The sequence below is a fragment of the Hemitrygon akajei genome, chromosome 23 (assembly GCF_048418815.1).
Source record: "Hemitrygon akajei chromosome 23, sHemAka1.3, whole genome shotgun sequence".
Classification (NCBI taxonomy): domain Eukaryota; kingdom Metazoa; phylum Chordata; class Chondrichthyes; order Myliobatiformes; family Dasyatidae; genus Hemitrygon; species Hemitrygon akajei.
Window position 1 is genome coordinate 36,108,638 of NC_133146.1, and position 27,676 is coordinate 36,136,313.

At 42.6% G+C, this 27,676-nt stretch overlaps 1 protein-coding gene across 5 annotated transcripts in view; it reads right to left on the minus strand.

Moving 5' to 3' along the window:
- Positions 1-27,676, minus strand: part of LOC140715349 (monocarboxylate transporter 12-like) — a 116,860-nt gene that overhangs the window by 75,395 nt on the left and 13,789 nt on the right. The window contains exons 1-2 of one of the 5 annotated variants that reach the window (XM_073027406.1): positions 10,933-11,332; positions 10,675-10,782 (exon numbers count right to left, since the gene is read on the minus strand). The exons of 1 other annotated variant lie outside the window; for it this stretch is intronic. Coding sequence is in view for 1 of the 4 variants with exons in the window: in XM_073027403.1 (XP_072883504.1) it covers positions 2,839-2,926 (88 nt within the window). In the remaining 3 variants the exon portion in view is untranslated. Of the gene's footprint in view, positions 1-2,838; positions 2,942-10,107; positions 10,175-10,674; positions 10,783-10,932; positions 11,333-27,676 lie in introns of those variants that run through there. 3 more of the 5 variants (XM_073027405.1, XM_073027408.1, XM_073027403.1) reach the window with 3 other exon arrangements.

Genomic DNA, 27,676 nt, shown 5'->3' on the forward strand with positions numbered 1-27,676 from the left:
TCCAAGTTGCATTTTTGAGAAATCTATTAAAATTGGTCAAGAAAGGAAACCATGCAGAAATTGTTTATTTTCAATTTGCAGCCATTTACACTGGACAATAAAGATTTTAATTCCTGAATACTTTTGGGGGTATCTTGTGGATTTTAGGCTGTTGATCATGAAAAACGCCATGAAATTTTCTTAACATGCACCTTGTTTTTGAAATTGCCTATATTTGCTATTTCAATTCACAATTCAAGTCAGATAACTGATGCCAAGATTAAGGAGGGCAATTTTGCTGGTCCACAATCAAACAGGTCATCAATGACAGGCAATTCAAAGAATTTCTAGTGAGACCGGAGAAGATCGCATGGAAGACATTCAAGGATGTTGTTTAAAATTTTCTTGGCAACTACAGAGCACCAAACTACGTGCAGCTAGTTGTCAACATGCTGCAAGCATACAAAACCATAAAGTGCAACGTGTCTCTAAAGATTCATTTTTTACATTCCGATTTAGACTTCTTCCCTGCAAATCTTGGCACTGTCAGTGATGAGCATGGTGAAAGGACATTACGGTCATGAAGAAACAGTGTCAGGGCAACTGGAACCCAACAATGTTGGCTGATTATTGTTGGACACTTGAGCGAGAAGCCTTAGACACCAAGTACAAATGAAAATCATCAGCAAAACATTTTTAGCTTAGTTGAACTATTGCAAAGAGTCAGCACTGTTATGCAATTCAATGCATATACTCAATAAAAGCTGACTCCTTCTTTCTCCAAATTCCTATGTGATACAAATACACTGAAATTATATTTGTGTCCAGCTTCAAGCAGTCTATCCTAACCAAAAAAAATTCTGAGGAAGCAACAGTTCCGAAATAAAATCGTTGCCCAGGAATATTATTAGTGCTATCTTGCATCAATCTTCTAGTTTGTTTTGCTTTCATGTATATGCTTCACCAATTTTTTTCTGTTTTTGCTCTAGTTTTAAGTATGTAATATAAATGTATACTTACTGTAATTGATTTATTTTTTTCTACATTTATCAAGTATTGCATTGTGCTGCTCCTGGCAAGTTAACAAATTTCATGACATATACTGATGATAATAAACCTGATTCTGAATCGATCTGTTATTAATGTCTTGAAAATGAAAATGCCATCATTTTTGAAATATATAAGCTACCTCCATCAAATACACCAATAAATTTATTATCATGCTGATTAGTAAGGTTTTATCAACCTTCCTGCTATCATGCTGGCTGGCTATCAGCGTACTGACAATAATTCCTTTCTGGTGTATATGATAATGTCTCTTTTCGTGTCTTCCCTGAGCTCTTAATATCCCTTGATATAATCTATCTACACCAACTGCTTTATCCTCGCTTACAATCTATTTAGCCATCTTTTTCTTTATCTTAAATGTCTTATCTTATTTGAGCCTTTCCTATGTCATGTGACTCTCCATGATACACAGATGTTTTGGAATTAATATCTCGTCCATCTTGCTGTCTGTATACGAGTTGGCAATTTGCATCCCATAGGAAAACTAATCTGTTCCTTTACCGCCCTTTATATTTCTTCCTTAATTCTACTTTCTCTTTTGTTATCCATATACTTGGGGAATGCACCTTTCCCTTCATTTAATTTGCTCATAATGCACCATCACTCACTGGCTTATTTATAAATGTATTTCTGTTTCTCCTGGACTCAACTGATAATCATCTTAAAGGTCGTTCAGCATTGATCGAGTTCATCTTTTCTCAGTAATTATTTCCAATGCTTCTATTCTCATATCTTCAAAAACAGCTATATCCCACACACTGCTTTGGTCTTTATCTTAAATCCTCCACATTCTCTCTGAATCTTTAAATGCTGTTGCTTGGATGTGATTATACACCTCCATCCCTTATCCATTTTAGTCCATTACCAGATCAAACAGAAGACCCCTCTCTGTTGGACGCTTTACACACTGGGTAGTAAGAACAACTCAAATATTCCACCCACATGATTAGAATTCAGTTCCCTCTAACCTTCCATTATCATTTCCTGCTTGTTTATTTTTCGAAAGCCTTCACATTTTTCAATGACGTGTAATCACTTCCTCCACTGATACCTGCTCTATTTGACCTGGTTTAAATCTCAGGACTTAGACGAGCAATGGCATCTTTAGCATTATGTATAATAAAGTTAGCACCTGGAATAGGATTTCCAGCATCTGCAGATTTTCTCATGTTTGTGATTTATGTACAGATGCTCCTGTGTCTAGCATCACTGTATGTATATACTATCAGCCTATGTATAGAAGCCAATCTTATGTATTTATATTTATTGTGTTCTTTAGGTTATTGTGTTTTTTATGCTGCATCAAATTCAGCACAACTATCATTTCATTGTCTTTTACACTTGTGTACTGAAGAATGACAATAAACAATCTTGAACATCACTACCATTTCCTAGCTACACAAATATCTCAACTTTGGTCATTCTGGGACATCTTCACTCTCCAGTGTTATAATATTCTTCTTGATCATTATTGCCACTCTCTATATTTTCTGCTCTTCCCTGTCTTACCTGAAAACCTTATGTCCCAAACAACTGAGTGGGAATTTATGGGATGTATAGCCATGCACCAGCAACTTGGGAATCAGCTCTCAAGATTGCAATGCTCTTGGCAACTAATGTGTGTGGAATGAAAACTAAAGGGAAGCAAAACAGATATTAATTCCACTCACTCCGATAAACCTGAAGTCAGCAGATTACAATAATCCAATAGCTTTCTCTTTAAAACACTTCTTTTTAAACGAGTCCTTATCGTTCCCTCAACCCGTGTTTGTTTACACAACAGTGCCTCACCTCTGGCGTGGTTCAGCTCTGCTTTTCTGCAAACACTCTGTCCTTTCAGCTCAAGTAAAATGGTGAATGGTACCGCACAGAAGGTCATTTGGCTCTTGTCCCTGCACCAGTTCCTTAGAAGAGTTGCACAAAGAGTCAGCACTCCCCAACCCAATACGTCCAATTCTTTTTGGTATTGGTAAATTCTCTGGTTTAAAAAAAAAACACACGCGACTGCAGATGCTGGAGCAACACAGGAGAAGCTGGAGGGATTCAGTGGGTCCGGCAGTATCTACTTGCTCCCAACTTTCACGCAATATGAATCCCACAATTCGTTTTGGGAAGGTAATGCTATATGCTTGGCAATGAGTTTAAACCTATGTCCCCAGTCAGTAAAGACATTTCCTCATAGTTTTGAACAGAACACTCTCATAACAATTTACTGTCAATGTCTACTCAGAGCACAGGAGAGAGGGAACTAGAAGGAAGGGCAGGAAGGGAGATGGGCGGGTGTAATGAATGTTGAACATTGTAACTCAGGGGACGTATTCGCATACTGAGAGGGAGGGTGGGGAGACCTCTGTAGTTTTATGTGAATAGAGCTGGAGACCACATTTAGGGGAAGTGATGGGAGGAAGATCGATTGTTATAGGAAGCTCAGCTGATGACGCGAGTCTGAAGTGTGGAACAACGTTAAGTGGGATGGGGAGTGGTGCAGAGTGCAGAGGGAAACTCACTGAGTGGCCACTTGCCTGATTAACAGAATCATTCAAAGTTCAAAGTAAATTTTTATCAAAGTACATATACATCACCACATGTTACACTGAGATTTATCTTCTTGCAGGGACTCGCTACAGAGCAAAGAGATACAATAGAAAGAATGGAAAAACTACACACAAAGACTGACAAGTAAGCAACAGGCAAAAAAGAAAAGCAAATAATAATAAATAAATAATGAATTCCGAGAACACGAGTTAGAGTCCTTCAAAGTCCGCCCATAGGCTGTGTTCACACTTCAGTTCAACATTTAGAAATGCAGCCCACAGGTGTAAACTAAAAATTGAATAAAGTGTTACGAACGTGCCACAACTCTGAGGGGCCGAAGGGTACAAAGTAGCCCCCTCCTTTTTGAGAATCGCAAGATCGCTATTAATTCAGGTCTGGGGACCCAGGAAATGAGAGAGAATCCTCATGGGCTTGGAATGTGTGTCCTGCCCTCAGCGAGACAAAGCCACGGATAACGGCCATTGGCTCTTGGAGACGGAATTGTGTATTGAGTACTGTACTATTCATTGAAGCCCTCAGGGAATGATCAGAGGGGGCTGGTTGAGGGATTGCATCATCCCAACCTGATTGACATCTGAGACCCCGTGAGTAAGGATAAAAGAGGGTCTGGGGAACAACCCCTTTAGACACACCAGGAGAGACGCTGGAAGTCCCGTGACAGCGTTTGGTAGCGACAGCCGGTGGGAGGCTCGCGTGCGTCCTTTCCCTTTGCCGGGATTGGGGGCCTTACCACAGAAGAACGGCTTTAGCTGAAAGGAGAAACCAACACCCACAGAACTCTGGAAGGATCGACATCATAAAAAGGAAAAGCTGGCAAGTTCTAAAAATCTGTCTTTTGACTCCAACCAAAAGCTGCCGCCTGAATGAACTAAAGTGACTTTTGTATTTCCATCGGACAATACATTATCCCCTAGACAACGATAGAGCTTATTTCTTATTGATTATTATTATACCCGCACTTTTAGAGTTAGTATTGACAACATATATTATCTGTATGTTTGCATTGATATTATTTTTGTGTATTTTTACCAATAAGTACTGTTAAAAATAGTACCATCAGACTTCAACGGACCTCTCTATCTTTGCTGGTAAGTGACCCAGTTACGGGGTTCATAACAAAAGGGCACATGGGCTGTTAACATATTTTATTGCCTCAAATTATATTAAATTGAAAGCTCATGTGTACAGTTGCAAAGAGTAGTGGGAGACTGGGGGATTGGGAAAATTTTAAAAAGCAACAAAGAACAACTAAACAGGAAACAAGGAAAGGGAAGATAGAGTATGAAAGTAAATTAGCACAAAATATAAAAACAGATAGCAAAAGTTTTTATAAATATATAAAGCAGAAGAGGGTGGCTAAAGTCAATGTAGTTCCCTTGGAAGACGAGAAAGGGAAATTGATATTGGGTGATGAGGAAATGGCTGAGACATTGAACGCTTATTTTGTGTCAGCCTTCACAGTATAAGACACATCTAATATGCCAAAGAATGATGTTATGGATGAAATGGGAGGTAAGGACCTCGATAAAATTACTGTCACTAAAGAGATACTGATGGGCAAACTCGAGGGCCTGAAGGTAGATAAGTCCCCTGGTCCTGATGGGATGCATCCCAAGGTGCTGAAGGAATTGGCAGAGGTTATTGTAGACACGTTGGTAATCATTTACCAAAACTCTCCAGACTCTGGGCAGGTCCCGGCGGATTGCAAGACAGCAAATGTCATGCCACTTTTTTAAAAAGGATGTAGGCAAAAGACAGGCAACTGTAGGCCAGTTAGTTTAACATCTGTAGTCGGGAAAATGCTGAAAGCTTTCATTAAGGAAAAAATAGCGAAGCATTTAGAAAGGAGTGGTTCCATTAGACAGACGCAGCATGGATTCAGAAAGGGCAGTTCCCGCTTGACAAACTTACTGGAGTTCTTTGAGGACATAATGAGTGCAGTGGATAAAGGGGAACAGGTGGATGTCGTATATTTGAATTTCTGGAAGGCATTCAATAAGGTGCCACACAAGAGACTTGTACATAAAATACGGATGCATGGAGTCACAGGAAGTGTATTGGCATGGATAGTGGATTGGTTAACCAATAGAAGGCAGAGAGTTGGTATAAATGGGTGTTTCTCCAGTTGGCCATCTGTGGTGAGTGGGGTGCCGCAGGGGTCGGTGCTGGGTCTGCAGCTGTTTACCATTTACATTGATGATTTGGAAGAGGGGACTAAGTGTAGCATAGCAAAATTTGATGATGACACTAAACTGAGTGGAAAAGCAAATTGTACAGAGGATGTGGAGAGTCTGCAGAGGGATATGGATAGGTTAAGTGAGTGGGCCAAGGTCTGGCAGATGGAATGCAACGTTGGTAAATGTGAGATCATCCACTTTGGAAGGAATAATAGAAGTGCAGATTATTATTTAAATGGTGAAAGGTTGCAGCATGCTGTTGTGCAGAGGGACTTGGGAGTGCTTGTTCACAAAAGTTGCTTAGTGCAAGGAAGCTTGCAGACCAGATGGATCATATCTTTTAGCATATTGAATAACTGATCTCTTATCTTTTAGCATATTGAATAACTGATCTCTTAATTTTGGGACTTTTATATACTCAATAAAGTTTGTTTTACAACATTAGCTGAGATCTATGTCTCCAAGCTGTGTTTAGACCTTTTGTGTAGAAAGGGTATCTGAAGAAATATCATATATGTGTTAAGTCACCCAAGTAGAAGTAACAGGGTATAAATGTAGAGAGCGGTTCAGGCTTATTAAGAATGGGGTAAGGATCATTAAAAAAAACATGAAACAAACACGGGATGAACTAGAATCCATTCCTCTAGCTTTGGTTTCTGTGACAGATGACTTGTCCACCTGCACCGCTGGTACGTTTTTTTTAGTTTATAGAAGATGGCTTATGTTTTAGGAGGTGGCTTGTGTTTTAGGAAATGTTTAAGATGGAAATTCTCTGGGAGTTTTAAATGTTTTAGGAATGTTGCTTGGATTTAAACATGTATCACTGTAACTAAATAAACAGTGTTTGAACTACTTTGTTATCTGGAAGTATCTTCTCCTTGGTCAGGAGAGGGGACATGCTACTTGAATAGCAGGGGATATTGGCATCTAAACTCACCATGGAGAATAAACAGGGAAGTGAACTCATCTTTGAAGATTGGGTAGTTACAGTATAATTCCTTTTAATGAGAGCACTTTTAGCTATTTATATCTTCACTTGAGTTTAGAACTTTGCAGTCAGCAAACTCAATAACATCATACCATCTTGTAAAAATTATGCACAATTTTTAATTTATGAATGCTGCTTACACGATACTGTATGTCTGTGATTCCACTGCAAGTAAGTTTTTCACTGCACCTGTGCATATGACAATAAACTTGACTTTGACTTCAAAACTAATTCAGATCAGATATGCAGATCTGCTACTATTTCCCTAATAACCCTTCATTCACTGAACAATGAATGGGGCCACTTGACTCTTGCGTGAAAGGAAAGGTTGAGAGGCACACAAGAGAAAATCATACCAGAGTGAAATCAAGAGGTGCAGTGAATTATACAACTACTATCTTATTTCTGCATTAAATTTTCCATTTGAATTGACATGCAGAAAACAGAAGTTGAGGGCATTATTTTCATTAAAGTTTTGAATAAATCACAAAGAAATGGACTCTTCTTGTGTATGTCTATCTTTAGGGCTCAATTCAATCATCAATTCTGCCTCACTTCGGAATTACTATGCCAAAGTGAATAATACTCTGCAGGCATTACTAATCTAGTGCTTATATGCACTTTCCTCCTACATGGTCTCAGCAGTCAAAGGCCCAAGGCTGAGGGTGGTCACTGGGGAAGAGACAGTCGGGCTAATTTACCTTGAGTGACCAGAGGTACAAAGCATTGGGGATTTGAATGTCAGAGCCTAGACTGTTTGGGGGTAGTTGGTACAGTGATGAAAGCAAGCTTTAGTAGAGTTCGCCACATCCTACCAAGCTATGAAAACTACAGATCTCCTGACTGGCAGTGATATGCAGATCTGCTACTATTTCCCTAATAACCCTTCATTCACTGAACAATGAATGGGGCCACTTGACTCTTGCGTGAAAGGAAAGGTTGAGAGGCACACAAGAGCAAATCATGCCAGAGTAAAATCAAGAGGAAAGTGAAAGACAGCATGAAAGAAAAAGAGAGGACATACAGAATAATATAAACAAAAATTAGTGGGAAGCCAGAGAAATAGGACATTTTAAAAATCAACAAAAAGCAACTAAGGAAGCAAACAAAGAAAGGAGAGAAAAGATGAAACGTGAAGGTTAGCGAGCCAATAATATAAAAGTGGATACCAAATGTTTTTCAAATATATACAAATAATAAAAGAGAGGTGTCATACTGCTGGAAAATGATGCTGGAGACGTAGTAACAAGGAACAAAGAAATTGCGGAAAAAGTCCATAAATATTTTGCATCAGTCTTTGTTATGGAAGACGCCAACAGTATGCCAGAAATTCGAGAGTATCAGGGGGCAGAAGTGAGTGTAATCACTATTACTAAGAAGAAGGTGCTTAGAAATCTGAAAGGTCTGAATGTAGATACATCACCTGGACCAAATGGACTACACCCCAGGCTTTTGAAAGAGATAACAAAGAGATTGTGGAGGAATCAGTAGTGTTCTTTCAAGAACCAATGGATTCTGGAATAGTTCCGGAGGGCTAGAAAATTACAAAAGTTACTCCACTGTTTAAGAAGGGAGGTAAGACAGGAGATTATAGACCACTTAGCCTGACCTTGGTGATTGGAAAGATGTTGGTGTCTATTATTAAGGACAAGGTTTTGGGGTATTTGAAGATACCTAGGCCAAAGTCAGAATGGTTTCCTTAAGGGGAAATCTTGCCTGACAAATCTGTTGGAATTTTTTTGAGTCAAAAACAGGCAGGATAGACAAAGAAGAGTCAGTGGATGTTGTTTACATGGATTTTTAGAAGGCTTTGTCAAGGTGTCACACATGAGACTGCTTTTCAAGATAAGAGCACACGGTATTTCAGGAAAGATAAAGCATGGATGGGAGATTGACTGCCTGACTGGCAGAAGGCAAAGAGTGGGCCTTTTCTGGTTGGCTGCTGGTGTTCTGCAGAGGTCGGTGTAGGGACCACTCCTTTTTACATTGCATGTCAATGATCTGGATGGTGGATTTTTGGCTTTGTGGCCAAGGTTTTCAGAAGATACAAAGATAGGTGGAGGAGCAGGTAGAGTTGAGGAAGCAGGGAAATCTATGGGAGAACTTAGTTGAGGAGAATGGGCAAAAAGTGGCAGATGGAATACAGCGTTGGGAAGTCACGCACATTGGTAGAAAGAATAAAGACAGGGACTATCTTCTAAGTGGGAAGCAAATTCAGAAATCAGAAGTGCAAAGGGACCTGGGAGTGCTCATGCAAGATTTCCAAAAGATTAACTTGCAGGTTGAGTCAGCAGTAAGAATGGCAAATATAATGTTAAACTTTAATTTAATTTCATTTAACTCAGAGATGCAGCACAGCCAATGAGCCCGTGCCACCCATATTTTAATAATTTTTTTACACGGTTTCAAAATTGACTCATTTATTTCAATGCTTCTGTTATAAATTTATGAACCGTAATGCCAAGAATACATATACTGTAAATAAGCAACAGGACTCATCCTTTTTCCTTAATAAAGTCCATAACTACTGTTACTAATTCCATTAATCGATGATAACCTCTGCTCAAAATTAACATGACATGAGACAATATTTTTTGAAGACTTGCCAATTTGGGCATACACTCTGCAAAGCGTTCACCACCCCCGTAGTCTTTTTCTACCACTTGAGACTTTTCCACCACTGTAGCCCCCTCACAGATTTCAATGAGGAAGTGTTTGGGTGAAATATTCCTGATGTTGACATGTTGTAGGTGAATAAGATTACCTGTGTGGTTCCATGAAAGAAGATATTGACTGTATATTATGGAGATGTCATATTTTCAGTAAACAAACCTGTTTCTCTTCAGTCCTTCCTGAAGTAGGCTTTTGAATTGGAGACTTTCATTGACTTTGGTTCAATGCACAGATTTCCAAGTATTAAATTAGAGATGGATTCTGGTCTAGCTCAGAAGTATCGCAAAGTTAGCGGCTTCTTGTGAAACGAACAGCTGACTATACAGCTCACAAAATTACAACTGCAGATGCTGTGGATCGAAGAATACGTACACGACACTGGAAGAACTCAGCAGGTCAGGCAGCATCTGTGAGAAAAGAGTGGCCAACGTTTCGGGCCGAGACCCTTCATCAGGAATGGGGGGGGGGGGGGAAGAGAGGGCGGAAGCCCAGTAAGAGAGATAGGGGAGGGGGAAGGGCTCGAGGCGCCAGGTGGAGACCAATCAGAGGAAGGATAAAGGGGTGAGGGGATAAGCATGGAAGAACTGTAGAGATAAAGGAGCAGAAAGTTGAAAGGGGAGAGGGGCAGAGAGGGACCTAGGATGGGGGGGAGGGGGAGGGAATTACCGGAAATTGGAGAATTCAATGTTCATACCACTAGGCTGGAGGCTACCCAGACGGTAGATGAGGTGATGCTCCTCCAACCTGAGTTTGGCCTCATCGTGGCAGTAGAGGAGGCCATGTATGAACATATCTAGATGGGAATGAGATATACAGCTTTGATATACAATGAACTATACAGCTTTCATGCAAACCTGGCGAGAAAGGGCCTCTCAGCCAATGGCCCCACACGGTCTCGGCTCTTTCGGCAAGCAATCCACCGGCATACGAGGGTTAAGAACTTGCTGTCGGGAATTCACACTGCATACTAATAGCAGAAATTCCAGGCGTGATCTTCAATTAACTAAATACTGTACACTGAATTAACACCGAGCCTCCTCGAAACCCATAGCACTATCTCTAGGTCCTCAATCTCCCTCTTCAACTCTGGCTATGCAACACTGTGATATTCCCACCCCAAATAGACAACTTGATTCGAAGGAGCAATGCGTGGTGCGAGTCCTCTCGGGTTCGAGCCTACCACAAGATATAACACAAAACACACACGTACACTGTAAAAGATTAAAGCCTTACCGGCGACGAATTACGGCAATTTATCGAGATCTGAAACACAGCAACATCTGCAAAAGAAGTTGAGCGTCCCACACCGCAAGCACTTTTGACAGAACTTGCAAAGGAATCCTCCAGGCGAGCAAGCGCAGCCAGTTCGATGCCGCGCACAGAGAAATATTTCATGAATAACAAGCGGGGGTGGGGGGGGGAGAAAGAGCTGGCGTTTAGAAAAGTTCTTAACAACTCAATCCGGAGCACATGCCGTACAAATCCACTTACCAGGGCACCGGCACGCCGCTTCTTTGACTGCTTAGTGTGCGGCGGACGGAGCAACAGATCCGATTCACCGGCGAAGCGTTTCCGGCAACAACAGACGGATCAATCGCTTCGTTCCTTCGAAGAAGCTTGTGTAAGGCTAATACATAATTAATTGGTCAATAATTGCTGTGGGAGTTATTAATACCCAAGGGCTCCGTGTCCGAGCCTCCACCCCCATCCCAACCTCTACCCGCTCCAGCACCATTTCTGTCACGGACTCCAAACCTAAACTCGATTTCGCCTTTTTCCCCCTAACCGCTTGCTTCTCCGCGTCCTCTGTGGTTTGTGCAGCGGAGATGTGAAAACAAATTAAGTAGATCGACCATACTAGGAGGGATTAAGTTGTAATTGCAAAGCGCCTTTTTGCTAGAAGTTTTGCAACTAAGTATGTCTCCTTTTCGTGGAAAATGCAGCAACTCCCGGCTGCGAGGCAACGTGATGAGGGTCTGGCAAATTGTGAGTGCTGGGGTTGGGATCAACACTTGTTAGAAATTGAATTTCTGCCTTTGTGCAATTAAAAAATTTAAGGTTCGCGTTTACATCAAAACATACAATGGTTTGAACTAACAACCAATACACCCAAGGGTGTGCAGGGACAGCCCGTATGTGTGAGCTTCAATATAGCGTGGTCACAATACCTGGCGGAACAACACAGAACACAGCGTACATCAAAGTAAGCCCCCATTCCTCCCATATACCCCCGGACATACACAGTCTTCAAGGTCCAAAAAACAAAAGAGCCGATTGTGGACTACAGGAGGAACGGCGACAGATTCGGCCCAATCAACATCAATGGGTCTGTGAGCTGAGGATGGGATTGGGGCAGTCTCTGATCTTACTGTGGTTGAATTTTTCACAGATAAGGGCCTTGATAAGGTACATGTGGTCTCTGAGCAAAAGGGGCTCAATGGAACAGAACAGAACTGAACAATTGATTTATCTTATGCCTTCCTACATCACACTAGGTAAGGCAGGGAAATTGTACATCACATAATAAATACTATTACATTGTTTTGTGCATATTTCAAATACTGGCCATTCAGAAAGCTGATATTAAATATTTTGTGTTCCTATCTTTGATCCTGTTTCTTTGACCATTTCCTTTGCTTATTAATTTTCAGCTCCTTTGGTTCATCCAGAGTCAGTAGGGTAACCAAGTGCTGAGTAGATCAAAGAATAACAGATAGATACATCACAAAAGAATTACAGATTTCCAGCAATTGTAATTTTTTTTTTTGATTTTCCATCGAATTCACTGCCTCTTCTCTTCCAGGAATCCCAGGCTTTGAAGATGTTCTTCTCTTTCTGGCAGGATTTTCATTGTCTTTGGTGTTTTATGACAATGTAAAGCAATACAGCAGAGAGACTTGTTCTTCGCCCACCAAGATATATGCTCAGCAGGTGCCCACCCAGCTCATCCTCCTCTCCTGCATTCAGCCTATATCCCTCTAGGCCCTCCTAATAAACAACCCAAGTGCTTCTTAAATGTACTATTGCATCTGCTTCAACCATGTACACAGCTCACTCCAAATACTCACCATCCTCAGCATGAAAATGCTCTCCTCAGGTCCCCTTTAAATCTTTCCTCTCTCGACCTAACTCTATGCCCCTACTTTTAGACTGTCCTACCCTGGGAGAAAAACTGTTACCATCCACCTCGTTCTGGAATAGCCCTTCTGGTTCTCTTTCATACTTCCTGCAACTTAAAACTAATTTGTTTTCCCACATCTGATGAAGGAACTTCAATCTGAAACATTTCTTCAGAGACTGCCTGACTTGCCGAGTATTTCCAGCATTATATAACTTTGGTAAGGAATTTACTAATGCTGTCAACTTATAAAAAATATACTTGGTTGAGGTTTCAACATCTTTCAAGAAAAAAAGGCAAATCTCTTGGATAATACCTCAATGACTCACCTTGGGAGATTTTACCAATGTAAAGACACAACATCTTATCATTTTTTTAAGAGCAGATTCCAATAAGATCAGAAGCTGACCTTTTTCTACAAGGAAAGACAGGTACCAAATCCTTTACCGAATGGCTGTGATGTTTACTCAAGGGGGGCACTTCAAAACTTTAAATTCCATTTGGACCATAGGCAAATTTCAGGCATCCCAGGTGATTTGAATATTACAATCTGGATCTTCTTGGATATGTTAATGAGGTTATTAATTTTTGTTTAAGGAGTCTTTGCAACAAATTAACACTAAGGTTCCAGGCTTGTCCTTTACAAGCTTTCTGAGAATTTGTAGGGCAATGGCTGCTAACAAAAATATTTTACTTCAATATGGAACCAGAAGGGGAAATAGTTCTCCTCCCAGTTCCACATCTACATTGCAACCAGAAACCAGACAGGTCAGAATGCACCAGCCCTCAGTTATCATACCACCCCAGGAACCACATGAAAGGCAGTAGTGCTCTAGATATGTAGGAGTTCGACAGAACAGTACAGAGGGATTGATTGCGAATGTGTACAATGAAAATGCAAAGCACAGCTTGATTCATGTAAATTAACTTCTTTTATTATCTTAATAAAGTTCATTTTGATATATGCAAAAACAATGCACAAGCCCCCCCCCCCCATCCCCACAGATATCTTTTTGATATTTGATCACTTTTAATTAGTCAAGGCATGAAGGTGTACAGGGAGAAGGCAGGAGACTGGGCATGAGAGGGAAAATGAATCGACCAGATTGAAATGGCAGAACAGACTCATTGGACCAAATGGCCTAATTCTCCTCCTATATTTTATGGTCTTATGGTAAAACACAATGGACGAATCCCTGGACTAAGATGCAAAAACGTACCCAATGTTGCCCTCATCCTGATGATCAGCTTTGTGCATGGCTGCCTCAGCCTCTGTGTGAAACCAAAGTATACAGGCACCAAATGCCATGACATGCACAGATTCTATCCATCCCTGGTGTTTCCCCATTGCTGTACAACATCCCAGTAAGCTGCCTGTTGCTACACTACCTGTTTTTCATGGAAAATTTCTTCCAGAGCAGCACCTTTGACCACAAGTCCATCAGGCTGTGGTCAGCATAGAGCGCCCTGTGGAAATTACAGGTGAAAGACTCAATGGACATGGTGAGGTGTTTCCTGAGCAGACTGTCTATACCATTTGGCAGAATGCCACATCGCCAAAACTCACCAGCGTGCACCAAGACCCCGCCTGGGTAACAGTGAGAGGGGCCATTCCAGTCCAATCCTTCCTGCATGCTTGGAACAACAATCCCGCCGTGCGCTCCCCCCCCCCCCCCACCCCGAGAGGAAGGAAACAGGAACAAGACAGTCACTTCCTCTTTGCGGGCTATGGGTTTACTAAGAGGATATGGAGAAGAGTGCAAGGGTGCGTCTCACTTTTCATCCTGAGCAGCTGCATGGCAGAAAACTCTCGAATCTATGGGCTGTTCCCAGAGACGCACGGGGAAGCCGGCATCGAGTGCAGCTGGAAGCTCATCAGCTCAGTGAAAGACACCCGTTGGTCTGCCTGAAAACTTGATGGGCAATGATCCGCTTCTGCTGTCAACCGGAACATTCCACACTGCCGGAGTACGTGCTGGGGGACGCACTGAAGCTTGGTGCAGCTAGTGCGAGGTCTCAATGGGGAAGGACCACAGTATAGGGTTCCTCCACTACTGGACAGGGAGGGGCCGGGTTGAGTGAGGAATCCCCTCAGATACTGTAGCAGTGTAGTACCCTAGGGGCTCACATGAGTGGTATGTGTGCTTTTTAAAAATTATAATTTAACATTAAATGCATTGTTTACAAACACAAAGATGAAAATGCATTGCGCAGTTTATTCCTGTAAATATTTTTATTATGAATAAAGTGTAGTTTGGCTAATAAAAAAATCTCCTTCCTTGGACTGAATAACCCCGACTGAGATTGGGATTGGTGTACGAGCTGCCCCCGATCCATCAGCTGCTTCCGGCTATTCACACAAGGTCCAAGGCTCAGGGCCAGTGAAGCCCTGATCCATCCTTGTACACCATCCTCCGTGACCACTTCAATCCAGCATAAGTTTATAGTTTGCTGCTCAATGTTTTGGAAAATTGCTGTTAACTCATAAACAGATGCTGCTGTGATGGTGATAGACTCTTGTGTCATTATTTTAGTCATTCTGTCGGAACAAAGAGTGCCCGTGTCTTATTTAACTCAGTATTAGTGAAACACTGCTCTATCTCCTGATCTTCTTTCTAGTGATAGATTAGGGAAGGAATTGTTTTAAACGGAGATACTTTGTTTAAATTTGGAACTTTGAAATTGGTGGATATGTAAATGAGGTGTTATGGCGTAATGCCTCTTCTATATTCCGTTTTATTTTCCTTTCCTACTGAAAAATGAATAATTTCATTCCCATTAGTTTGATTATGACCTCTAATATATAATGAGGTGAAGTATGAGAGATGATGAGTTCCCATATGCATTCCTCACAAACCATAGCCTGAAACTCTGGGAGATGAGCACAGTATTTCTTTATCTTGTGACTGCATCTGCAGTCTACAGCAATTTTTTATGGTCGCATTGAATCCTGAGGTAATGTGCATAGTGCCGAAGTATTCCGGCGTTCTAACTGAACATTCGCTTTCATCGGAATTCCTGGGTGGAAGTTGTTTCTGACACCAGGGTTGCCATAAGTGAAGTGAGTAAGTAATTGAAGAATAGCTTCTAAACGGGCTTCAGTTACAACAATATTATCAAGTTGTGCAGGTCAATCGAGTATCGTTCAGTTCAGACGCACCAATATCATGCCAGTGTTCTTTTCTGATCACCGTCTCCACCGAGCTTCCTATCACTTACGGAAGGACCAGAAGGCAGCCGGGGGGTGGGGAGGTGTGGAAGCTGAATGTTAAGCTGTTGACCCCATAGGACATTGAGAAACCAGAGAGAGAGTACTCAGGTTGGAGAACCTTAAAACGCCTCTTAAGGTTCTCAAGCTGGTACCAATGATCCACTGCGATGTGTTGTGGGCATGCTTACAAATCTCTAAATATACTTCCTTGGAATTAATCACACTGCAATCTGCAGCCTGTAATTTCCCTTTAAGTAACGTTCTTTTGAACTGTTTCATCAAACTAGCAATTTCACGATCTTCTGAAAGCTTAACTCTCAAGCATGCTTTATGTGGATGAAGGTATATCACCACAGCCAAAAGAAAGGAAGGAGGGGAGAACCCTAAGCCAGGATAAAATAAAAGGCCATGACACTTCCTCTACTCAGCACCTTGTTAGCAAATGTACAGTCACTGGAGAACAAGAGTGAGGACCTAAGGGCATAATTGCTGTATTCGAGGGAAATGAGAAATTACTGCGTTCTCTGTTTCATGGAAACATGGCTCACTCCAGGCAAACGGTATCCGGTGAACAGACCCAAGGGCTCCTCAATACACAGGATGGGACAGATTGCTGGTTCGGAAAAGGCAAAAAATGGGGTCTGTGCTTCATGATAAGTTCTATATGGTGCTCGGACGGAGTGGTCTTACTGCACTCATGTTCCCCCGACTGGGAACATCTAACAATTAAATGCTGACTGTTCTCCTTACCAAGAGAGTTCTCATCCGATACCCTGACTGCAGTTTACGTACAGCCAAAGGCCAATGTTAAACAGGTGCTCAATGTATTGAGTGCAGCGATCAGCAAACAAGAAACAGCCAATCCCAACACCTTTCAAATCATTGCTGGGGACTTCAATCAGGCCCGTTTGAAGAAATCTCTGCCCAATTATCAACGTAGCACCTGCAGCACCAGAGTCCCAATACACTTGACCATATGCTACCCTACAATTAGGAACACCTACCATTCCATGCCTAAACTGCAATTCTAGAAATCTGATCCTCCTCCTACCTGCAGACAGGCAGAGGCTAAAGAGCAAGGATCCAGAGATAAGGACAACAAAGAGGTGGCTGCAGGAGGCAGGGGGGCAGTTACGGGATTGCTTTGAGTCAATAGTCTGGGCTGTGTATAAGAGCTTATCAAAGGATTTGAATGAATACACACAGTTGAAATTTGAAAATTGAAGATCACTAAGTTGGTGCCAGTTGGCGACTTCTTTGAGCTCATCTGCAAAGCAGCTTAAATTCCTTTCATTAATGTCTCTCTTTTCTTTTCAAGGTGGCTGGGGTGGTGTCAGAGTCCGTGATCTACAGCTGCACTCAAACTGCGATTCGTCACAGCGATCCCGGAGCTTGCTGACCGGCCATTTTTGATTTCTCCAGGAGTGAGCTGGAAGACTTGCACCTTCAAGGTGCAGCCTTGGGAGACCCCTATGGACTCGATTCCTCACCGATGTTATCAACTGAAGTGCTGCAGCAGATCGAAGCATCAAACAGTGGGGGGTGTCTGTGTGTGTGTCTCTCTCTCTCTCTCTCCCTCGCTCTCTCAGAGTCTGCTGTTTCATGAGTCAGGTGAGCTTGAATAAGTGTCACTTCAGGCTGTAACAATGAAGCAGCGATCTTTTCATGTCCCCTCTCACTGTGGAAAGGATGACATCTCTCCCTCTCACTTGTTAGTAGGAGAAAGACTGTGGCATGTTGAATTGTCGGGTGAGCAATCGTTTTCTGATTGTCTTTCTTCGGGGGCTTCACTATTGCTCGCTTGGTGGGTGGTGGGTGTTGATGCTTCCTGCTGCAACAAATGGGGGGGGGGGAGGGTTTAAACTTGGCTGCCGCTTGTGCATGGAAGGAGGGAGGGGGAGCTTTGAGGTTCTAACGTTTTTCTGTCATTCATTGTTTGGGGTATTTCTTCTGTTTCGTGGGCGTCTGTAAAGAGTAAGAATTTCAGAATGTGTACTGTATACATTCTCTGATATTAAATGGAACCATTGAATTGTCACATTCTTTATACAATCAGTCATAAACGAATGTGTCCCCACGAAGTCATTCAGTCTTCCCCAACCAGAAGTCCTGGATATCCACAATCTGCTGAGGGCCAGGTCAGTGGTGTTCAGGTCTGGTAACCAAGTTAAATACAGGAGGTCCAGGTACAATCTCTGGAAAGCCATCTCTCATGCAAAGTGAGAATTCCAGACCAATCTCGAATCACTGAAGGATGCTTGACAGCTGTGGCAGGGCTTGAATGCTATCAAAGGGAAACCGAGCATCATAGGTAAGAACAAGGCTTCGCTCCCAAATGAGCTCAATGCCTTTTATGCTCACTTTGACCATCAAAACATGGACTGCATTCACAAATTCCCACAGCCCCCGACGACCCTGTGATTTCAGTCTCAGAGCGTCCTTCATGAAGCTGAACCCACGGAAAGCATCCGCCCAGTCGGGATACCTGGCCAAGTACTAAAGACCTGTTTTGAACAAATGACTGAGTGTTTTTATATCTTTATCCTATCAGTTTGGCAGTCTGACGTACCCAGCTGCTTCAAGCAGACTTCAATTATACCAGTGCCAAAGAACATAATGACCTGAGTCAATGACTATCACCCAGTAGCGCTTACATCCACTGAGATGAGGTGTTTTGAGTGGTCTCCTCACTTCCAGACCCTAGTCAGTTCAGATTAGCAACAAGATCTCCTCCACAATTTCCATCAGCAAGATGGACAAGGCTATGTGCTGGGTCCCTGCTCTACTCACTTTATACTTATGACTGTGAGGCTAAGAAATGTTCCAATGCAATATTTAAATTACTGACGACACTACTGCTGCTGCCTGAATCAAAGGTAGTGATGAATCAGCATATAGGAGGGAGATTGAAAATCTGTCTGAGTGGTGTCATAACAACAACCTCTCACTCAATGTCAGCAAGACCAAGGAGCTGATTACTGACTTCAGGAAGAGGAAACCGGAGGTCCACGAGCCAGTACTCATCGGGGGATCAAAGACAGAGGATCGGCAACTTTAAATTCCCATTGGTATGATTTCAGAAGATCTGTCCTGTATCCAGCATTTAAGTGCCATTACAAAGAAAGCACAGCAGTGCCTCTACTTTCTCAGAAGTGTATGAAGAATCGACATACCATCTAAAACTTTGACGAACTTCTATAGATGTGTGGTTCACTGTTTCCATCATGGCTTGATAGCAAAACACCAATGCCCTTGAACAGCAAAGCCTACTAAAAGTAGTAGTTATGACCCAGTCCATCAAGGGTAAAGCCCTCCCCACCACTGAGCACATCCACATGAAACACTGTTGCAGGAAAACAGCATTCATCAGCAAGGAAGCAAACCATCTGGCCTATGCTCTCTTCTCACTGCTGCCATCAGGAAGAAGGTACAGGAGCCTCATGTCCCACACTACTAGGTTAAGGAACAGGTCTTCCCCCTCAATCGTCAGGTTCTTGAACCAGAGGGGATAATTTCACTCGCCCCATCACTGAACATATGGACTCACTTTCAAGGACACTTCATCACATGTCCCCAATACTTATGGGTGATTTATTATATTATTGTATTATTGTTTTTTTTTTAAATTGTACTTACACAGTTTATAGTCTTTTGCACATCGATTGTCAAAGTTGACGGAACTTGAACAGACTCCCCTTAAAAAAGCGGAAGAGAGTATGTTATGGCAACACGAGTCCTGATAAAGGGTTTCGGCCCGAAACATCGTTATTACCTCCTCCCATAGATGCTGCCTGGCCTGCTGAGTTCTGCCAGCATTTTGTGTTTTTTACTGAGAGCATGTCATGCTGGTTTAAAAGTGGCCTTTGACCCCAGTACCGACTATTCTGCTGTACAGTCTCTGATAAGTAAAACTGAAGAGTTCAGAGCTAGAGTGCTGTGCCAGAGGGTCATTAAAAGCTGTGTTTTTTGTCTTGTGGAGTCTTGGATGTCTCCCGCCATTTCCAATGCAGCGATACAGCTGGATGGCTTCACAATTCACTGCTGATTGGACTGCTGAGCCTTTCAAAGGTAGAGGAGGTGGATTATGCTTTATGATCAACTCTTTGTGGTGTACAAGCGTGGATATGTGTCCCAGTCCCGCTAACCCGACCTGGAACATCTTGCGATCAATCTATGTGCCACAGGAGTTTCCAGCCACCATCTTGGTGGTGATGCACATCCCACATCAGGCTGGTGTCAAACAGGCTCTAGCCAAACTGAATGATGTAATAAACAGGCATGAAACAGCGCATCCTGATCCGCTGGATCCCCATCCTTTTGGGGAATTTTAACCAGGCCAGCTTGAAAAAGTCTCTAAATAATTATTACCAACATATAACTTGTGGAACCAGTGGAACCAACACTGTTATATTACCATCAACAGTGTTTATTGTTCCATCCCACACCCAAACTTTGGAAAGTCTGATCACCTGAGCATCAGCAGAGACTGAGATGGTATGGACAGGGGAGCTGCAGGACTGCTTTGAACTGGTGGACTGGACTGTATTCAGGGATTCATCTTCAAATCTGAATGAGTGTGCCACAGAGTCACTGGCTTCATTAAAACCTGTGTGGATGAGTGTGTGCCCATGAAAACTTACCTGAATCAAAAGCCATGGATGAACCAGGAGCTTTGTAATCTCCCGAGGGCTAGACTGGAGGCATTCAAGTTCTGAAGACCCAGAACTGTACAAGAGCACCAGGTACAATTTATGGGGGGCTTTCTCAAGAGCAAAGGAACAATTCCAAATGAGACTGGAGGCAGAACAGGATGCATGTCCACTCTGGCAGTGTTTGCAGGCCATTACTTTCTACAAAGTGAAACCTGACATTGTGAAAGGCAGTGATGCTTCACTCCCAGAGGAGAGAATGATTCTTATGCTTGCTTTGAAAGGGAGAATAAAACTGCAGCTATGAGGATCCCTACAGAAGCTGGTGACCCTATCATCTCTGCCTCAGAGGTCAACGTCAGATTGTCTTTCAAGAAGGTGAACCCTCACAAAGTGACAGTACCTGGTAGAACTGTGAAAACCTATGCCAACTAACTAGCAGGAGTGTTCAAACACATTTTCAGTCTCTCATTGTTGCAGTCAAAAGCTCCACCTGCTTCAAAAGGGCAGCAATCATACCAGTGCCCAAGAAGAGCTGGGTGAACTGCCTTAATGACCATCATCCAATAGCACATCTATGGTGTTGAAATGCTTTGAGAGGTCGGTTATGGCAAGAATCAACTCCTGTCTCAGCAAGGATCTAGACCTACTGCAATTTGCCTATCTTCACAATAGGTCTACAGAGGATGCAACCTCATTGGCTCTTCACATGGTTTTGGATTACTTGACAATACAACTACCCAAGTCAGGATGCTGCTGGTTTACCAATTGAAATAGCTGTTTTAATGGAAATCACAGAGACAATTGCAACCAAGTTGCAGTCAGGAATGAAAGTGAGCATGAACAAAATTGCAATGTCTGAACAGAAACCTGCCTAGCCAAACAAATTGTATTACTGTTGTGCCTGGAGCTGACATACACCAAACAAGTGTAGGTTTAAAGGAGAAACTTGCAGAAAATGCAACAATAGGATTCACACAAAGAGCATGTGGGTATGACAAAAATTAATGGACTACACAGGGAAGAGAGAATGCGAAGAATTCAAGTTGCAGTTTCAAAAAGAATACTACTCTGCTTGCTGTTGATGAAAAATCTGATGATGAGAGTGATGCAGGACTGTGTAGTTCTAAGATTTACAATGTGAAAATAGACATGCAATATGGCTTACACCAGAAGTGAACGGCAAATTAATTAAAATGGAATTGGACACTGGCCCATTCCACAAAATGAGCTTGAACAGCATTTCAAAGATACTGAACTGAAGCCTGCAGATGTCTAAGAGCATATACTAGAGAAAAGATCATTCCTGTGGGAATGACATTCACAACAGTGAAATACAATAACCATCAAGCCACATTAAGCTTGTATGTGATAAAAACCAGAGGGTCAGCATTGTGGGGTCGTGATTGGTTGAGACAACTAAACTCGATTAGATATCTATCCACATCCCCTGCAATAAAGTCTACTGAAAGTGAATTAATAAAGGTGCTGGATGATGCCACAGCTGTCTCCATGCTGTACACCATGAACCGTTGTCCAACACAGGGCAAACAGGAGTTGGTGCCAACCTCTATGCTTCTGGTTGGAAAGTGTAATGTGTGGATCTATTTCTTTTAGGGCAGTGACTCTGCTTGGCACAAATTATTGAATTGAATTGATTTTATTTCTTACGTCCTTCACGAACATGAGGAGTAAAAATTTTTACATTTCTCAGGGTGCTGGAGCAGGGATCCAGTCACAGACCCAGTACTGTGCACAGTGATATTAATTGAGTAACAAATCCCAAGGTGCAAACAAAGTCGGCGTCAAAGTTCAGGCAGAGATCAAAACATCCAGAGAAATCCAAAAACCAGAATTGGGAAACAGGCAGAGTCGATATTCAGATGGACAGAGTACAGATACAAATGCTGGAAAGGCTCAGGAAAATTCACTGGCACAATCTGGCAACAAACAGCTGAAAACACAGGACTGAAATGAGCAATAAACAGAGGCAGATGATAGGTGGAGCACAATGAGACTGAAGTGGCAACAAAACAGGTAATATGAGAAACAGGTGAGAGGGGAATACTCAGTAATACAGGGGCCAGAGTAGAGCAGGAGCGGGGACAGGAGCACATGGAGTTTGAAAACAAACAAGAGCACATGGCAATACAAACCACAGACTGATAGCTAGGGGGAAAAACACACAAAGAGACAGAGTTCAACTGGAGGTACTGATAACGTTAGGTCTCCGTCTGAATGTACAATGTTCAATTTATAGTAATTTGTAATAAAAGGTATGTACAGAAAGATATACAACTGAACAGTCAACTTAGAAAAACAATTGTGTCAGCGTGAATTAATCAGTCTGATGGCCTGGTGGAAGAAGCTGTCCTTGAACCTGTTGGGCCTGGCTTTAATGCTATGGTACCATTTACCAGATAGTATTCTTAAATGACTGATAACCTATGCATGAGCATTAATTTGTTGTTCTCGCTCTGCAAAGTGAATATACACATTAACTTCTCCTCCAAGTGCCTGCATTTATTGATATCTAGTTGTACAGACACAACAAATTGGTGACAGGCACGAGCCTGCATGTCACTGGATATCGCCAACTGCATTGACAGAATTTGGAAGAAGTGACGGAGACAGCAAAAGGAAATGACCTGAGCTGGCGATGGAGAAAGATCACAGATTCTAGAAAAGTGTGTGAACAGTGCATTGTACACAGTGAGAGGCACACAACTAGCAAAACTGAAGTAAAAATAATGTGACAATGGCCTTAGTTGGGAATGTTGATGAATTTGATAGTGCTGATAAGACTGGGAATCATATTGAGAGGTTTGAACTGTATTATAATGATATGATGTGGATGACGGAAAGAAATTCTCCATAATTCTTAGCTTAATGAGTGCTGGAATGTACAGTCGCTTACACAGCTTAGTAACGCCTGAAAAGCTAGCAAGCAAGATATTCGATGAATTTGTTGCAATTTTCCAAAATCACTCAAGCACAAAGCCACTAGTAATAGCTGAGAGATTAAGATTTTACGAAAGGAACAAGTTAAAAGATGAAAACATTTTTGAACACATTGCAGAACTTTCCCACTGCTGTGACTTTGGAGATGGACTTTCTGATGCATTGAGGAACAGGCTTGTATGTGGCATGCGTAGTCAAAGCACTCAAAAGAGGCTACTGTCAGAAGGAGACCTGATCTTAAAATGGGCATTGACCATTGCATACCATTGGAGACTGCAGTAAAGGATGCAGCAGAACCACAGAAAAAGAGGTTAGAATGTGCAACACCAAAAATATCCCTGAATGATGCAAAAAGCCACACTGTTCTCAATGTTGCAATTCTCCCATGATGCAAATGACTGTTGGTTCAAAGAAAAAGTCTGCAGAAAGAGCCACAGACAAGGTCACATGGAGAGAATGTACAAGTCAGACAAAAAGCATAACCAGAGAAAAACTACACAAAGCAAGTGCACAAAGTGACCAAATGTGAAACTGAATCAGACAACAGAGCCTGACAAAGGTGAGCTGTCATGCCTAGAACTGTATAGCTTTACTGAAACATATCAAAATCATATGGATAACAGCAGATCATAAGTTGGTAAGACCATTAGATACGAGAACAGAATTAGGCTATTTGGCTCATTGAGTCTGCTCCCACATTTCATCATGGCTGATCCAATTTTGTCTCAGCCCCAGTCTCCTGCCTTCTCCACATATCCCTTCATACCATGAACAATCAAGAATCTAACTTCTGCCTTAAATATACATACGGCTTGGCCTTCACAGCTACCTGTGGTACAGAATTCCACAGATTCACCACTTTCTGCTAAATAAATTCCTCCTCATCTCAGTTCTAAAAGGATGCCCCTCTATTCTGAGGCTGTGTCCTCTGGTCTAACTCTTCCACCATAGGACACATACTCTCCACAGCCACTCTACCATAGGAAACATTCTCTCCACATACACTCTTTCAGCATTTGGTAGGTCTCAATGAGGTCTCCCCTCATTCTTTTGAATTTTAGTGAATACAGGCCCAGAGCCATCAAACACTTTTCATGTGACAACCCTTTGAAATCTGGAATCATTTTCGTGAACCTCCTTTGAATCCTGTCCAGTTTCAGCACATCCTATATAAGGTAAGTGGTTAGAACTACTCACAATATTCCAAGTGAGGCTTCAGCAGTGCTTTATAAAGTTTCAGAATTACATCCTTGCTTTTATATTTGAGTCCTCTTGAAATGAATGCTAACATTGCCTTCTTCACCTCAGACTACCTGCAAATTAGCCTTTAGGGAATCTTGCATCTCAGTTTTTTATATTTTCTCTCCATTTAGAAAATAGTCAACCTTTACATTTCTTCCTGACATTGTATTCCATCTGCCATTTCTTTGTCCATTCTCCTAATCTGTCTACATCCTGTGCAGCCTCTTTACTTCCTCAAAGCCACCTGCTCCTCTACCTATCTTCATATCTTCTGCAAACTTTGTAACAAAGCCATCAATTCCATCATCCAGGTCATTGACATATAACGTAAGGAATGAGTATCAATACAGATCCCTGTGGAACACCACTAGTCACCGGCAGCCAACCAAAAAAGGCTTCCTTTCTTCCCACTCTGCCTCCTGCCAATCAACCATTGCTTTATCTATGCTAGAATATTTTCTGTAATAACATGGGTTCATAGCTTGTTAAGCAGCCTCATGTGTGGTCCCTTGTCAAAGACCTTCTGAAAATCCAAGTACACAGCATTTACCGATTCTCCTTTGTCTATCCTGCTTGTTGTTTCTTCAAAGAATTCGAACAGATTTTTCAGGCAAGACTTTTCATTGAGGAAACCATGCTGACTACAGCCTATTTTATCATGAGCCCCCAATTACCATGAGACCTCATTCTTAGTAATCAACTCTAAAATCTTCCCAACCACAGAACAGACTAACTGACTTACAGTTTCTTTCTTAGGAGCTACAGGGTGGTAATCACCCCATGGCTACAAGAGACCGATAAATGGGTGACTATCAGGAGAGGGAAAAGGAAAACATCAGGTAGTGGATCGCAACCTTGTGGATGTCCCCCTCAATAAGTACCCCACTTTGAGTATTGTTGGGAGGGATGATCTGCCTGGGGGAAGCAATAGTGGCTGTGCCTCTGGCACTGAGTCTGGTCCTGTGGCTCAGAGGGGTAGGAAACTGAAGAGGATAGCAGCAGTAATAGGAGATTCTAGAGTTAAGGGTCAGATAGGCAATTCTGGATGGTAGTTTGCCTCCCAAGTGCCAGGGTCCGCAATGCTTCTGACTGCGTCCACAATATCCTGAAATGGGAGGGTGAGCAGCCAGTAATCTTGCTACATATTGGTATCAACAATATCGGTACAAAAAAGGAAGGAGGTCCTGAAAACAGAATACAGGGAGTTAGGAAGGAAGCTGAGAAGCAGGACCTCAAGGTAGTAATCTCAGGATAGGAAGTGAGGATAGGAATAGAATGAGGTGGCAGATGAATGTGTGGCTGAAGAATTAGAGCAGGGGGCAGGGATTCAGTTTTCTGGATAATTGGGACCTGTTCTGGGGCAAGTGTAACCTATACAAAAGGGATGGGTTGCATTTGACTCCAAGGGGGACTAAAATTCTTGTGGGCAGGTTTACTAGAGCTGTTGGGAGTGGTTTAAATTAATATGACAGAGGGATGGGAAGCAGAATCATAGATCTGAGGAAGAGCCAGAAGGTTTACAAGTAAATGATCATCATGGGTCAGGTGTTGAATCAGGACCCAACTGCAGGACACAGGCATTGGAGTCCCAGAAACAGGACTAGACAGAACCCAAGGACAGGACAGGATGCAGTCAAGGCAAGGGAAGCAGGACCAAGACAAGGGACTAGGAACAAGGAGCCTGGGGTAGACTCCAAGCCCAAGAACCTGGGTCTTGCCTCAGGCTCAGACCCCCAAACCCAGGCAAGGACATGATGAGGCTTGGCTAGGGACTTGGGGGCTTGAGGCTTGGCTAGAGGCTGCAGTCCTGGAGCTTGGGGAACATGGAGGCTGGAGCTAGGGGCAGACTAAGAACATTACATCAACATGGAGCCAGGACTTATCCTCCAACAAGCCAGGACTCATCTTTGACAGGACACTGACATGAGACAGGACAGTACACAGACATAGAGCCAGGACTTATCCACCAGCACACCAGGACTCACCAAGGTGGGGCAGGACCAGCCTGATCTACCCAACAGAGGCAAGGACAAGACAAGACAGATCACCCCACAGGGCAACAGCAGAACAGCCTGACTTACCCCAGAGACAAGGGCAGGAAGAGACAAACACCAAAGAACAACAGACAGTTCCACCTCTGCATCAGGGTAGCTCCAAGTAGCCATTACAGCCAGCAACCTTGGCTGGCTACAGAAACAACCAGATCCCTACCCAGCTCAGAGTGGCTGACAGCCACCCAACTGGCCCAGGAAACAGCTGAATCCATACCACAATGACAGCTCCAACTACTACCAGCAAGGCTCCCAGAAGCCATGGTTCTCCAACACAGCCCCAAGGATGGCAATAACCCATTCTAGCCTTTCACCTACCATCAATCTCTTGACAAAACAACCTCCCAACCACACTCAATGCCAGGGCCACTTATATTCCCAGTTCCGATATGAGCCTCAGGTGTTTCTGGTTAAGTCCAACCGCAGCAAGGGACCGCCAGAAAACCCGGAGTCTGGAGTCCGCGGACCGGACCACGGACTTCGGACTGAACCACCACAATGATGGATGTAACATGAATGTAAGGAAGAACAAACCAATGATCGGGTACAAATGCAGATAGAGCAAAGAATTAAATTGTACCACAGAGGCAAAATTCAACAAGGCAAAGAATGCAGAAGTGAAGAAGCTGCATAAGGTGGAATAAAGTGGACAAAATTGTGCCAGAATTAGAGATAGGTCGGCGTGATGTTGTGGGCATCACTGAGTCATGGCTGAAAGAATGCCATAGTTGAGAGGAGCTTAACCTCAAAGGATATACTTTGTATCGAAAGGACAGGCAGGAAGGCATAGGCGGTGGTGTGGCTCTGTTGGTAAGAGACAGGATTACATCTTTAGAAAGAGGTGACATAGGATCAGAGAATGTTGCATCTCTGTGGGTAGGGTTAAGAAACTGCAAGGGTAAAAACCATTATGGAATCATATATAGGCCTCCAAATAGTAGCCAAGATGTGGGGTTGAGATTGTTTGGGGAATTGGAAAAGGCATGTAATAAGGGTAATATCA